This window comes from Amphiura filiformis, chromosome 17 (assembly GCF_039555335.1).
Source record: "Amphiura filiformis chromosome 17, Afil_fr2py, whole genome shotgun sequence".
Taxonomy (NCBI): Eukaryota; Metazoa; Echinodermata; class Ophiuroidea; order Amphilepidida; family Amphiuridae; genus Amphiura; species Amphiura filiformis.
The window spans coordinates 55,343,468-55,359,462 of NC_092644.1; the positions used below are offsets into that span (position 1 = coordinate 55,343,468).

The 15,995-nt window shown below is 35.7% G+C and overlaps 1 protein-coding gene across 1 annotated transcript; it reads left to right on the forward strand.

The window, feature by feature from the left end:
* The first annotated feature begins 432 nt into the window (after nt 1-432).
* On the forward strand, nt 433-2,228 carry LOC140138476 (uncharacterized). The gene has a single exon (XM_072160360.1). It carries the CDS (start codon nt 580-582, stop codon nt 2,023-2,025), a length of 1,446 nt encoding a protein of 481 aa, XP_072016461.1. The 5' UTR covers nt 433-579; the 3' UTR covers nt 2,026-2,228.
* Nucleotides 2,229-15,995: the final 13,767 nt, after the last annotated feature.

A 15,995-nucleotide genomic window follows, 5' to 3' on the forward strand; every position in this document is an offset into this window, starting at 1 on the left:
CCCCATTTGGGAATAAAATATTTAATTTGTTTAGGAATGGCTCTAAAGCAAAGCATATAAAATAAATTAATTAAAATTGTCATTGGGTGTTTTTTCATATGAAAAATATTGTCAAAAAGGAAAAAATGGCTGTGTTGGTAAATATGAAGTTCATTCAGTTGTGTGTCATAGCTATATACAAATGTGGATAAACTCCTGAAACATTGACTAAAATGTGACCTTTTACCTTTATTCTCAGTCTTGTCACAAGCAGAATTGGCACACCTATACTCTTTACCAAAATTGTTTTTGATTTAGTGAATCACTAATAGTATCTTTAACAATCTGCACAAATAGAGAGAGACTGACAAATAATCATAATTAGGCTAGTTGTTATATAACTCAAGACAAGATGATACTTTTTGTTGTACTTTTTAACCAATACATAGATCCATTGCACGGTTGGCCTCGGAGAGACAGATCAGCTTAATCCAACAAACATCCGGAGAAAACAGCTTGAACAGCCTGAACTTTGACCCAGAAAGCACAGAAAGATCAGAAACACTAGTAAGCCACCCCTATAGTAGTTCTGTTAAAAGTATGGATATGAAGAGAAGAAAGAAAAAACAGAAACAGGTGCCGAAGCAGCTGCCAAAGAAGCTTCAAGACAGCAGTACCTTCTTCAGCAGTGATGATGATGAAGATGGTGGTAGAGATGTAGTAAGAGTAAATAAGACTTACCATCCACAGAGAAACCATGAAGATGAGGATTCCGGAAAGGTGGAAGACCAGAGTCATCAGAGTTCACACAAACAGACAGATGAAAATGTTAAGTTGCAAGGAAGTGGTAGATTAATTTACAGCAGTGATGAGGATTTTGAAGATCACAATGTCAAGACTTCTGGGAATATAACAAAATCTTCCAAGACACGCAAACCTTCCAAGAACTTAGGCAAAGCTTCAAAAAAATCAGTCAAGAAAAATACAAGAAAGTCAGCTCAGAGTAAGAATTATGAATCCCATGCTACCAAATCTTCTGGAGATGCAGTAGAAAGCCACATAGCAGTATCCACAGAAACTCTAGAAATAGAGGAATCTGAATCCAAAAGTGACAGTGGACATGAAAGTGAGGATCTGAGTTCTCATTCTGAAAGTGATGGAGAAAATAAGTCTCAGACTGAGGCAGATGAAATTATCACAAGCACAACCGGAGATGATTATCAAGATGCACCAAAAGAAAGGCAAACTAGACAATATTATGGATATGTACTTTGTCTTGTTACAGTATTGCTACTTCTATTGTACCTTGTTACCATGGCATCTTGGCTAACATGGGACTTGGATGAAAAGCAGAAGGATCATGTTGAACCTCAACATTTCCGTTTTAGGTTACCAAGATTTAAAAAGCACATGGCAAAATTGCAACAGCAGTTCCCATCGCAGAATTACCGTTTGTGGGATGTGATTGGTGGCGCTTGTCAAAGTCACATCAAGAATCCACCAGATCTTGTGAATCCAGTCATCATACTTCTTGCCGGATCTACGGGTTCAGCTACTACTTTTGGTTGCTTAGCAACCAGTCTAGCATTTATGTTTGATGATATTTTACAGGCATCTCAAAATCCAATCATTATTAATGGAACCGTACACCATGATGAAGATTCAGGTGAAACAAAGAGTAAAATTCATGATCAGATGACGACTGGATTCACAAATTTGTCTAAAAGTGCCGTCATTCACAACCTAGATGATTTGCCGCCTTGCTCTGTGATTATATTTCACAGTTATTGTGATAATGAGTTTGCACCTTTCAAAGATGCAGCGATAATACACACAGTACAGGTTGAAACAAACAGTACATATCTGCATGCTCTTAGTCCAAAGGACTTTGACAAAGTTGTCAGTAATCATCTTAGAAACTGTTGGGAACCTTGTAAAGAACATATGACACCTGACAAACAAGATGCGATGCTGAGTAGAGTCGCAAATAATATCGCCTTAGTGATGCCGGAAAGTGACATAGAACTTGTGGGAAACTGCACTTAGTTTGATCAAATGAAATCTGACTTTTGCAGTGGATATGCTTGAATTATATTCTGTGAATTATTCCAAATGATGTTCACACTGTAATGAAATTGGGTTATTCTAGTTAAAATCCATACGCCCCTTATGGAAGACATGACCTTATTCTTCCATACCGGGAGTATGAATTTCAAATGGGGTTACCTAAATATGTGACCCTATTTGAATTTGCACCCCTGCATGGGATATTAAAATAATGTCTTACATAGGGAATGTATGGATTTCAATTGAAATAGCACAGTTAACCAAGGCAAGGAAAATTATTGTGTTTTCCTCAAATGAACATATGGAAGATTAGTTTTGTGAAAAAAAATTTTAATAGTAATTTTTTATTAATGATGTACATGTACAAATGTCAAGTAATTGTGAGGAAAATAGGTATTTTGCTGTGAATACTGTAATCATGTGCAAAACATTGAAACTTTAAAAACAAAAAAAGTTTTTTGAACATTTCAGACATTTGAATGGGTATCATTTTGTACCCTACATGTACAAGAGCTTTTATTTGCCTTAGGTTTAAATTTTGGGTTGATCATAGAGGGCAACTCAACATTTATCATCTGCCTTGCATCGAGGCCTTCAAGGGTATACAAACTTGTGTGAATGCAGTAGTGATAAATAATCATGCTGAGTGGTTGATCAGCAATCATGACATTGGTCATTGAGCGATGAGAAGGGACGGAGACTTCACCGCTTCTGCATGCTTGGTGATCACCATCTTGTACCCGAACTCTGAACAATTAGGAAATTTACTTTAGTCAAGTACAGAGGACAAAAGTTACAAACTATTCTTCCTTACAAGTTGAATTATCTGAAAAATTATGCTGAAACTAATATACTAAAATTGTTACGTATAATCAATGCCAAAAAGGATAATGAATGCAATTTGTATAAATAAATGCATCAATTTTTCCATGAATCAGTGCCTTCAAGATAATGCAAATGTACAGTTGCCACATAAACTAGCTTGATGTGAATTGAAACAGAATATATATAGATGTATATATAGATGTTCGTGACTGAAATATTATTCTTGCCATCTTCATGTTTGTGCCAAAATTATAGTCATTTTGAATGATTTATATGAAAAAATGTCTGATGATTTGTTATTATCCAAACATTGCAGATCCTAATTTATTTTTAATAGACTTAGGAGGAAGATCCTCATGTGATAAGATTGAAAAAAAAAAAAAATATAAATAATGTCACAAATTATAAATGCAAGAGTATTTGAATACACATTATAAACAAATGCATTATACAAACATCCCCACTCACACACTACCAACAACTATAATCCATATGCCTTCCCCTAGGCATTAAACAAAATCAAACTTTGTGATTCTCAAAAACTGCTTATTTTTACAGGAATCTGTTATGCTATACATCATTTCCTTTCTGAGAATGTATAATTTCATATTTATCATTATTGTGTTTAGAGATATACAATAAAAAACAATATCTGAATTTATGACTTGAGGAAGGCATATATGACTATATAAGAAATAATTGTCAAAATATTTTTTTAATTCATTATTTAACATATTTTAAGAATTTTTAATTCATGTATGTAGCATCCACAATATCTACATTTTGAGGCATTTTTTAAAATTCATATTAAAAACATCAATATTTTCATATTTAAATGTTCATATTGAGATATTTTTGAATTCATATAAAACCACATATTTTCTTCATTTTGATCTAATTTCAGACATTTTACCTTGAGAAATAAAAGCGCTTAAAGACATTTTTGAGAGAATTGTGATCACATAATATTGTAGACGTATGTTGCTACAAGTATTCTGATACTCGCATGTCTATCAGCAAAAGTACATTAATACTGAGGATAGATGAGAAAATGCCTGCAAGTGCACTGCAAATAGTGTGCAAAATGATACAAATTGAGTGCCAAGTGCAACAAGTCTCCATCTACAATAGCTGCCAGCAGTCATATTTTTAGATGTGTTACAATATCAGTGTACTTCGGTTAGATCTATAAATGCGCTTGTGACCCATGGGCACGACATACCAAGACCAACAAGCGTGACTAATTCTCATGCATACAGAAAGGGATAGATAAATATCATCAAATTTAAGTATTAATTGAATTGCAAAATTATTACACATTTTGCAATTCTGAATTTGTAATATGTTATCAAAAACAACATTTTGAAAGTATTTGATGACAGAAAAATATATTCAACGACGGATACGTTTACAATATAATCACAAAGTTGAACAAAATAGACAATTTTGCTGCACATCAGTCTCATGTTGTTCCGCCTTTGCATTCAAATGTATAGAAAGACCACTTGCTATGTAGAAGGTCACTTTGAGACTTACTGTCTATAAGCTGTTATGGCAGCATGGAGGTGGTCACGTGCGCATTTATAAGAGCGCATTTATATATATAACCGAAGTACACTGAATATAGAATGCAGAAATTGTCAGATGTTTATAGGGCAGCTATAGCAGGTAGAGCCATCTTGTATTATTCGTTGAAATCCAACTGTTTTGACTGAAGTGATGTAACAAAGACCCTGAAAGGGAATACTTTGTGTATTTGGTAATGTGGAAGTACATCCTAAAAGGTTTCAAATGTCATAAGGTACATGATAAGTAATAATGTTAGGTTAGTCTGTACTTATTATATCAGTCAAGTTGGAAACATCCGAGAAGTTTAAGGATGAATTGGGAGGTTTCACAATAATGGCACCTTCAATTTTGGTCAAAGTCCATTCTTAAAACATATTTGCAATGTTTGTCCATGATATACTAATCAGCATCTGATATTAAGGCCAAATAAAAAAATAAACATGTTTCACGTCCCCTCCCGCTTCCTTTTTTGAGGTTTCCTCAAATATTTTTTTATTTTTGAAATTCAGTTATAACTTTTCAAAAAATATGTCTAGGAAGTTGGGATGCTTTCTATAGCCTTGTTAAGATACAAGAAACATTTTAGGAAGGTTTTGTGATCATTAGAACAACAAATAAAAAAGGGCCTCCTCCTTTTTCCAGGCATTATTATATACGCTAAAACAGCTCCAAGTATGGGTAGTTACACCTATTTTGCGATAAAAAATAGAAAATAAAAAGCCCCATCCTCCTCCTTTTTTTCAAAAACCCAGACGTGAAACATGTTTTATTTTTTACTTGGCCTAATACTTAATTCAACACATTTCATGCAAAAATTCATGATATAGTTCTGGATCCGGCTCAATAGCAGATAAAGTTAATGCGGCGCTCACAGTTATGCCTCTTATTTTACAGATTTTTGTCTCTAAATTTCTGCTCGGTAGACTTTTTAGTATCAATCTATCAAAATAAGGCAATGTTATCACATTTGATTTCTGTAAGTACAATAAGGGTTAGTTATCGCATGTGACACAGCACAATATCAGATTCAGAGTTAGATATTGTCAAACAAACATCGCGATTGTCAAACAAAACAATCTTGTTCAAGCCTTTTTCTTTTAAAAATGTAAGGATATCGATAGTATTATGTACATAATATACACTGTAAAGGTTGGTATAGTTGAGAGATCATGTAAGCTGATGTAAGAGTACTTAGTAGAGATTAATATGTTCTTTTTTTAACACAGTGCTAAAAAAGGACATGATAATCATTGATGCAAAGTGTATCGCAGTGACAGCAAAATAAATTGTGTGCCAGTACCTTATGGTAATGTACATATTAAATCACTATTATGATTACTGAAACTAATGTTACTTTGTCTGGTTGAAAAGCAGTGAGTATGTGTCGGAAATCTTGTAGGGTACTACCCTGTGATAATCCTGGATGCGTAAAGAGCAACCATGAACATTAATTGTCTGATATGAGGATGATTTGATCTTTCCATGGATAAGATAAGTATCACATTGCTGACTATTCAATACTCTAGAGAGCATCATCTTCAGAGCAGGATGACCTTGGACTGTTACCAGCCCTCAAATTAATCCTTAACACATCGCATTTTGCACCTCAAAATATCCCTATTGCACACCACTTTACAAAAAAGGTGCAAAATTGTGATACAGTATTTTTACCTATTTTGAAATGCACCAAGTACATGTATATGAGACACATAATATTACACAGATATGAGAAATTTAAAAATAATTGGAAGTAATGGTGCCCATATGGTTGCACTTTCAGTGTTTTTTTAACTGCTTGAAAAATTGGGTGAAAAAAAGGACTTATTTATGCTGATGCAATTTTGCACCGCAAGAAAAAAATCTTCACTTAAGGGCTGAATGTTGCCAACAGTATAAGAACATGAATAATACCATATTAAATCTGGTGCATTAGCAATACCCATGTGGCAGATGCAATCACTTTCATCTTGCCAAGGAGACACAGTGTATGCATTGAAATCCTCTATACATGTACTTCCTTTCTTTATACATGCCATTTTAAATGGGTTTATAGGAGTTCTAAAATTTTTTTAAAATGATAGGAAAAATAACTTTCAATTGCAAATACATGATGTGGAGTGGTATAAAACCTTATGGTTAGTAGGTTAATTATGGTCACATGACTTGATGATCAGCTTGTACATGTAGTTAGCAGATAGGCGATCCGAGAAAAAAAGGTGTTTTTCGCCCCACCCTATTGTAGAGCCCATTTTCAGAATGTGCAAAAATTGAATAAAATTTGAGATGAATATTCATTTGAGAATTCCTTGGCTGAAAACCTGTTAGTGGAAAAATCTTTTCATTCATGACATCTGAAAATATATCTAAGTTTTCAAAAGTTATTAATTGAGCACATAATTTATTTGCACTAAAGCTGTTGCAGAAGTCACAAAATATTGCCAATGATTGATCATGCATGGTTCTAGGGTAGTATGGAATTTTTCCCATGTTAGCAGTTCCTGCAATCTGACAATGGCTTAAAGGTAGGCTTACAATATATTGATGTTCAGGTGTAGAAAAACATGCAAGCCAGGCAGGTAAGCAAAAAAGAAAGATAGAGAGGGAAAAACACACTACAGTGTGTAGCTAGGAGAAACAAATTATATGATAAGTACAATGGGTGACTAGATCCACACAGGCATTAATCTGCATCAATATACTTCTCAGTTTTTGCGTAACATGCTTTACATGTTCAAGTTTTAACGCAGTAATAGCGTGAGTGTGTAACAAAACATTCGAAAACGACCAACTCTTATAAGTGTGGTCATGCAGCGCATAACAGAAACACAATTTGAGATTGGCCTAAAGATGTGGTGTATTCTATGCATTCACTACACAGTGTATAGTTCTGCAACATGCTTGCTTGTGCACATCAACGGCCAAATCCGCATTAAGAAGTACATATTGATACTGATGATTTTATGCTGGTGTGGAGTCTCCCAATAATAACTAGGTTGCTGAAGATATGTGCTTAGCATGAAAAGTATCAGCCCAAAGCGTGGGATAGTTGTGTTGGATAAAGCAGTACGCAAACATAACAAATACATTGTATCAAGACTTATCCTAGAGGTATGGACACAACTGACTTGCAGTAAAGTAATGCTAGTACCAGTAATAACCATATATTGAAGTGGATCTTGTATCACATATAAACTAGGTGTCCTTGCATGTTTACATTTAGCTACTCTAGTAGTTTGCTGCTGAGTAGTTTGTTTGCGTACATTATAAAACAATCTTTAATTTTTACTAGCTTTATAGTTCTTCTAGTTTTGTTTGCAAGGTGTTTGTGAAATACATGAACACATTTTACTTTTGTCTTCAGAAGATGATGATTAAAAAGATGATGATAATGGTAATGATAGATGATAATACAACCATGATGACTGTTGGTGGTGATACAAATATTCACTTTCAGTTCAAGATATTTTGAGAAAATAATAATACAGAACATTGTCGGACAAAAATAATGAGCACAAAATTTTTGTCAATTATTTTATCTTGGATTTTAATCATGATGACACTTTGCACCTTGCATTAGGTGAGAGTGGATGGGACTTTGCAGTCGTCAACCTGGCCTTGTTTTTCAGCATTAGGCTATTTCAGTTGAAATTCCTACACCTCCTATCATGCCTATGGATGACTTGTCCTTAATCCTCCACACAGGGATAAGGTTACATGAATGGGTGACTCCATTTGAAATCTACACCCCCTATGTGTAAGATTAAGGTCATGTTATCCATAGGGGGTGTGTGAGTTTCAACTAGAATAGCCCATATAATACAGGCTGTTCATACATCTGTGAATGACTCAATTTGACAGCCTTGTATCAGGCTTGATTTCACAAAGCTATTTTGATGGTAGTTTGAATCTAATAGAACACCATTTCCTGGTATGGGGATGCTATATTAAGTGATTTCAAACGATGTTATGAGTGCAAAATTGCACCTGAATATCTTCAGTGATTTCTGAAAGGATTTTTTATGAGAAGTAAAATTTAATAGATCCTGATATGGAGACTTGTTGTTGGGGTCTTTTTAAATTTTATTTGTTCCAATCCCGGGGTTCCAATATTTCCAAGCATATTCAGAATTGTCTATATTAAAGCCATAATATACAATTTTGGTCAAATTTAAATTTAGTAATGCTAAGTCGAAAAGAAAACCCACTGTCGAACTCTATGGGAGATTCGGCGATTAAACCCTGGGGAAAGAAACTCTTACATTTTACTTTAATTAGAGCACTGAAGGCTTTCACAGGGTATTTTAATAAGTACACCATTGGGTATTACAATCATACAAAAAGTAGAAATTTGACAAAAACTGAGGGTTTCGATGTGAGCAAAGAAAGGCTTAAGGGGGTACTACACCCCTGTGGTAAATGTGTGACTGTTTTTGCATTTTTCTCAAGAACGAATAACACACTGGTAACAAAAGTTATGTATATTATTGGGGCAAGGAATCCAATTGCTACACTAAAATTTCAGTGACTCAAGACAAGCGGTTCAGTATATATGATAGGAAATGAGGTACATCCTAGCGGTACCTCATTTCTTATCATAAATAACGAACCGCTTGTCTTGGGTCACTGAAATTCCAGTGTAGTAAATGGATTCCTTGCCCCTATGATATACATAACTTTTGTTATCAGTGTGTTATTAGTTTTTGAGAAAAATGCAAAAATAGTCACAAATTTATCGAAGGGTGTAATACCCCCTTAAAATAACCATAACATCACAGACACTTTAATTTTAATCTACTTCCACTGAATGAAGACCTAGTACTCCTGCAGTTCCGATAGAGATTAAGCCTTTGAAATCCTTTTAACTTGATATATATTGATGATGTTGACGACAACAACAATGATGCTGATGACAATAATTATAGTGATGATGGATGATGATGATGGTGAGGAAATGATACTGATGACAGTGATGATGATGAGGTCTGTTCTGAATTGCGGTATTGGGTAATGATATTACAGGTAGCATTTGACTAGCTCATTGATGGATGCATCAATATTACTCTATTCATTTATCAAATAAGCTCAATCAAAATGATCTTTTTTGGCCCAAAATGGCCCAAATATTGATGAATCTTTAGTGTGCCCATTTTTAATGATGAACAATAAGGTGGGTCAGTCTCTGAAACTTTCACAAGCTTCACAATTTAGTGATAGTATTCGCATTGTACATGTATGCAGTATTGACTATGATATGGCGTTCACTTTTGTTGAACTAACCACAATAAATTCATGCATCTCCATTTAGCAAGATACAAGTTAAGTGCCTGAAGAAATGGTTCAAATGTAACGACTTTAGGATCCCTGCACAACCCACGCTCACTTGATATGCAGTACCCATGGTACAATACTATGTTATTTATCCATCACACCAAGTCTCAATATCCATGCCTGATGGGTGCCATGTTATTTATCCATGTACAAGTCTCAACATCCATGCCTGATGGGTGCCATGTTATTTATCCAAGTCTCTACATCCATGGTTGATGGTTAGTGTGTAATGGGTTACAAGAATACTGTAGTGATCATGCCACAAGGATGTATCTTGCATTCAGTATCATTGCAGTCTGCTTTCTTTTACGACAGGTGGTTTATTGCAGTAAATGACAATATAATGTTATGGTTTTATCGTTATAAGTGCATTAATGTGCACCTGCCGTTGCTGGTTTATGACATCTGATTTATTCTGGTCTAATAAAGCATTTCTGAATTGGGTTACAGTACTTTACTCCAAACAAATTTGCTTTCATTAATCTATTAATCTTCCTGTGTTTGTAGTATCTCCCTTTTCCTCAGTTGGATTAGCTTATACAAATTATACCTGTGGTACGAGTGAATCTAATTTTGTTTTGTTCATTATTTTGATTGCAAGATGTTTGTAGATCAAGTTGGTAATGAGCAGAATATTGCTTTGGTGCATCTTAAATTCTCATTGAGCCCCTAAAGGTGGTGAATCTTTAATGTTAGATACAATACAAAACAATGTCTAAAATGTCCCATTTATGATCCTGTGTGCCCCCTTATTGTGCCTGGTTTTTTATATTAAAAATTGGTCATTTCCTGAACCTTTGACAAACCTTACAATTTAGTGATGGTATTTTATAATATGCCTGTGGTATTGTCTATGATATTGCATTCTTTTTATATTGAACTAACCACAATAACCACAATAAATTCATGCATATATCTATCATAAGTTAAGGGCTGGGGTATGAACGTTTGGACAGTATTTATTTTGGGACATCAGAGCACATCAGACATATCGAATTGCACTCTGAATACGAAGAATGTCATTCTGATATCAAATAATTTAGATTTTTTAAATTCGCAATTTAATACACATTTTATGGCAAATCATTAAAAATTGATATTTTTGATATTTAACAGTACTTGAAGTAAACTTTATAAATCTGATTATTTATACTTAAAGTGTATGTAGGTGGGATGAAAAACCGACGATCAATTGAAAATTTTGACCTTTCATATTGAAGATATGGATTTTTTTCCCAAAACACCAAAAAAATTAGGTCTTTTTGGGAAAAAATCCATATCTTCAATATGAAAGGTCAAAATTTTCAATTGACCGTCGGCTTTTCCTTCCTGCTACATACACTTTAAGAATATATCATTAGATTTATATAATTTACTTGAGGACTGTTATATATCAAAATTTGAAAAATATCAAATTTTTATAATTTGTCATAAAATTTGTATTATATTGTGATTTTCAAAAATGAAAATTATTTGATATCAGAAAGACATGCTTCAGATTCAGAATGCAATTCGATAGGTCTGAGGTGCTCTCATGTCCCACAAAAAATACTGTCGAAACCCAATAAACGCTCATTTTAGATCCCTTAAGTGCCTGAAGAAATGGTTCAAATGTAATGACTATAGGATCCCTGCACAACCCACGCTCACTTTATATGCAGAACCCATGGTACAATACTAGGTTATTATCCATCCGTCCATGCCTGATGGGTGCTATGTTATTTATCCATGTCTCAACATCCATGGTTGATGAGTAGTGTATAATGGGTTACAAGAATACTGCAGTGATCATGCCACAAGGTAGTATCTTGCATTCAGTATCATTGGAGTCTGCTTTCTTTTACGACAGGTGGCTTATTGTAGTAAATGACAATATAATGTTATGGTTTTATCTTTATAAGTGCATTAATGTGCACCTGCCGTTGCTGGTTTATGACATGATCTGATTTATTCTGGTCTAATAAAGCATTTCTGAATTGGGTTACAGTACTTTACTCCAGACAAATTTGCTTTCATTAATCTATTAATCTTCCTGTGTTTTTAGTGTCTCCGTTTTCTTCAGTTGATTAGGTTACACAAATTATACCTTAGGTATGAGTGAATCTGATTTTATTTTGTGCATTATATTGATTCCAATATGTTTGTAGATCAAGTTGGTAATGAACAGAATATAGCATTGGTGCATCTCATTGAGCGGTTAAAGGTGGTGAATCTTTAATGTGCCTGTTTTTTTAATTAAAAATGGACATTTCCTGAACCTTTGACAAACCTTACCATTCAGTGATAGTATATTCACAATATACTTGCTGTATTGCCTATGATATAGTATTCTCTTTAAATTTAACTAACCACAAAAACCACAATAAATTCATGCATATATCCATCATAAGTTAAGTGCCTGAAGAAATGGTTCAAATGTAATGACTATAGGATCCCTGTACGTACAACCCACGCTCACTTGATATCAGGGGCGTAAATCCATTTTTGAAAGTGGGGGGGACACAATGAAAATTATTAGTCATTGATACTTGGTAGCGATAGCACCAAGACGTCGCGCCCAGCATGACGCAGGGGGGTGTCTGAGGGGGAAGACCTAATTGAAGCCATTTGGTGGACCATTTTTGCACTATTTTGTGTAAAATTTTAGCTTGAAACAGCTGGAAAATTGTGAAATGATGGCCTAATTAAGCCATTCGTGGACAAGTCTTCAGTAAAACAGAAACGAAAGTGACCACTTGTTTATGTATACGCAGGGGGGTGTCTGAGGGGGATGTTCCCGTCAGAAGTAAGAACCTTTTGCAAAATGAAAACCTAATTGAAGCCATTTGGGGGACTATTTTGGCACTATTATTATGTAAAATTTTAGCTTGAAACAGCTGAAAATTGTGAAATGACGGCCTAACTTGTGGACAAGTCTTCACTAAAACAGAAGCGGCGACCACTTGTTTATGTATACGCAGGGGGGTGTCCGAGGGGGATGTTAAGACGTTGGAAAATTTGGCAAAATGAAGGTCCAATTGAAGTCATTTGGTGCATAATTTTTACACTGTTTGACTGTTATCATAAAAAAAGGGACTTCACTCAATTTGCAAAATTTTACTTGAGATTTGAGATTCGCAATTATTACTAAAGCATGCATGGATTGATGTTGAAGTCAGCATTGAGTCCGTCTTAAAACTGACTTTGGTGATAAATGTGACGGGCCCTGCATATCGACGGGCCCGCAGTACAGGCTTTTGGGCTGAGGACTCGCCTTCAAGCAATGCCCAAAATAATCACAGGCCTATAATATATTATACTTACGATCGACTCGGCTGTGCAGATTTTTAGGTATGGGCAGTGATGGGCCTACTCAATTACGTGCAATTTAACATTTTTCTTCTCTTTTTCTCCCTTTTCTCTTCTCTTTTTCTCCTTTTCTCTTCCCTTTTTCTCCTTTTCTCCTTTCTCTTCTCTCCTTTCCTTTTTTTTTTGGGGTGGGGACCAAAATGTGGGGGACATTTGATATTGTGTCCCCCCCACTTTGAAAAGTGAGGGGGACGTGTCCCCCTGTCCCCCACCCGATTTACGCCCTTGCTTGATATGCAGAACCCATGGTACAATACTATGTTATTATCCATCCGTCCATGCCTGATGGGTGCTATGTTATTTATCCATGTCTCAACATCCATGGTTGATGAGTAGTGTATAATGGGTTACAAGAATACTGTAGTGATCATGCCACAAGGATGTATCTTGCATTCAGTATCATTGCAGTCTGCTTTCTTTTTGCGACTGGTGGCTTACTGTAGTAAATGGTTTTATCTTTAAGTGCATTAATGTGCACCTGTCATATGATCTGATTTTCATCATCTAATATAACATCTATAAAGCAGTTCTGAATTGGGTTTACAGTACTTTACTCCAGCCAAATTTGCTTTTATTTAATAATATATAAAATCTTCTTGTGTTTAAATAGGCCCGTTATTGATTGTCGAAAGTATCGATAGTCGGCAAATTCTGAGACTTCCGACATGTTGGTACACTCAATGGTAGTATCGATACACAAACGATATGGCACACATGCTTAGATTATCCCAAATTACTGTCTCCCAATTCCAAGCTGAGTCATCATGCCGTCTCAAACCCCTCCAGAAGATCGCAAAAAGAATTTGCATGGTCATTTTGTTATGTAGGGGGCCTATTCGGTTGTATTTAATAAACATTGAAGAAATGTAAATTGCACCAGGAAAATGTGTCAATACAGGCTGAGTCAAAAAGAAGTAAACTCATGTTTGAGGGGCTGTAACTGAAGATCTGCAAGGAATCTGCTAAAAATAAAAATACCACTGGAAAGGGCTAATTCTACACGTCTAAATAAAAAAAAGAATTGTTGCAATTGCTCACAGCAAACTAAAGTTATACTCATTTGAATACAACCACCCATTTTTGTAGCTGCACACAGATTTTCATCCATTTCAATTTCGACGAATCAGCAAAGTGCTAACAGGATTTATTGTTGAAAAGACAACTTTTGCTTTTAATTAATATTCAACAAAGTCCATGACGATACTATAGTTTGTAGGGATACCAATTCAAGTCTTTACGAAATACGAATGATCCGGCAGAAGCTTGATTGGGGAATGTTGGGTAAAGGATTGAGCCGATCTTTGGTCTTGCTGTATTAACGCATGTCTAAATCTGGATCTGGATCTGGATCTGGATCATTTATACTCCAATTAAGCAGTGAATTCTGCATCACACTAGAGTTGACATGACCAAGACCGCTAGACAGATTGGTTGGGAGCATAAAGTTAAGTCTGGATTGTCCTTTGAAGTCAGGTGATTGATGAGTTTTGTCTTGAATGTCGTCAGAGTAGGTGCGTCCAAGGCGTCGTGAGGAGGTCGTTCCATTGCTTCGTAGTCGAGGGGAAAAAGCTTAAATCATAAATGCGGGATCTTGTTGACAAACGTTGAAAAGAAAGAGCATGAGTCCGTTTAAGTGTGCGTTGGGGCTTAACAAGGTGATTTCTCCAGTCTATGTCGACAAGGTCGTGGGTGATTTTGAACATCATTGAGAGACGAGTAATTGTGCGACGAGTGTTGAGGTCCGTCCATTCCAAATTGTTTAACATGCTGGTAACACTGGACTCCCTCGAATAATCATTCATGCACATCCTGGCCGCTGAACGTTGAATCATATCAAGTTTATGCGTATCTTGTTTGGTAATTGGGTGCCATGCGGCAGAGCCATACTCCATTTTGGGTTGGACCAGAGAAAGGTATAATTTTGACTTGACATCTTGTGTACAGGACCTAAAGTTTCTGCGGATCACCCCTAGTACCCTTTTGCAGCTGTTAGTGACATTGTTTATGTGTTTACCCCATTTCATGTCGTTGCTGAATGTGATACCTAAATATGAGTGAGAATCAGTAGTATTGAGGATGTTTCCACATAATGTATATGGTGTTGCAATATGAGATTTTTTGCTTGTGAAATGCATAGTATAACACTTGTCTGTGTTAAAATTCATTTTCCACGATGAGCCCCAGTTTGAAAGTGCATCTAAGTCTTTCTGGAAACTAACCGGTCGTCAGCATTTTTATTTCTCTGTAAACCAGTGCGTCATTAGATCATGAAAAGACGAGTCTTAGTACCTTTGGAAATGCAGTCAGGCATGTCGTTGATATATACCAAAAACACAAAGGACCAACCACAGTCCCCTGTGGCACACCAGATGTCACATCCAAGGCAGAGGATAACTTTCCTTCCAAGATGACTCTTTGTTTACGTTGAGTGATCCGGCAGAAGCTTGATTGGGGAATGTTGGGTAAAGGATTGAGCCGATCTTTGGTCTTGCTGTATTAACGCATGTCTAAATCTAGCAATGTTCACTTGTGATCTAGCAGTTCGTGGTCTGCCTGAAACTTCCGGCTGTCTGTTCCTATGCACATTGAGCTAGTCCATACAGGACCAACGCAATATTTAGCACCATAATCAACGCCAGGCGTTGGTCCTTACACATCCGTGACGCTACCCCCAGCAGTGCACCTCATTATAATAAACAGTGACCAAAACCAAACCAGTCGATGAGTTACGCCATGAATCCAAATATGGAAAATAGCCCCACCCATCATTCGGGCCATCATTCAACCGCATCTATTACATAACTGGGACTCTCAAGTCATCTCAAGTACTTGGTATCTCAATCGATTGATTTTGATGCAAAATGCAATCAAAGCAATAC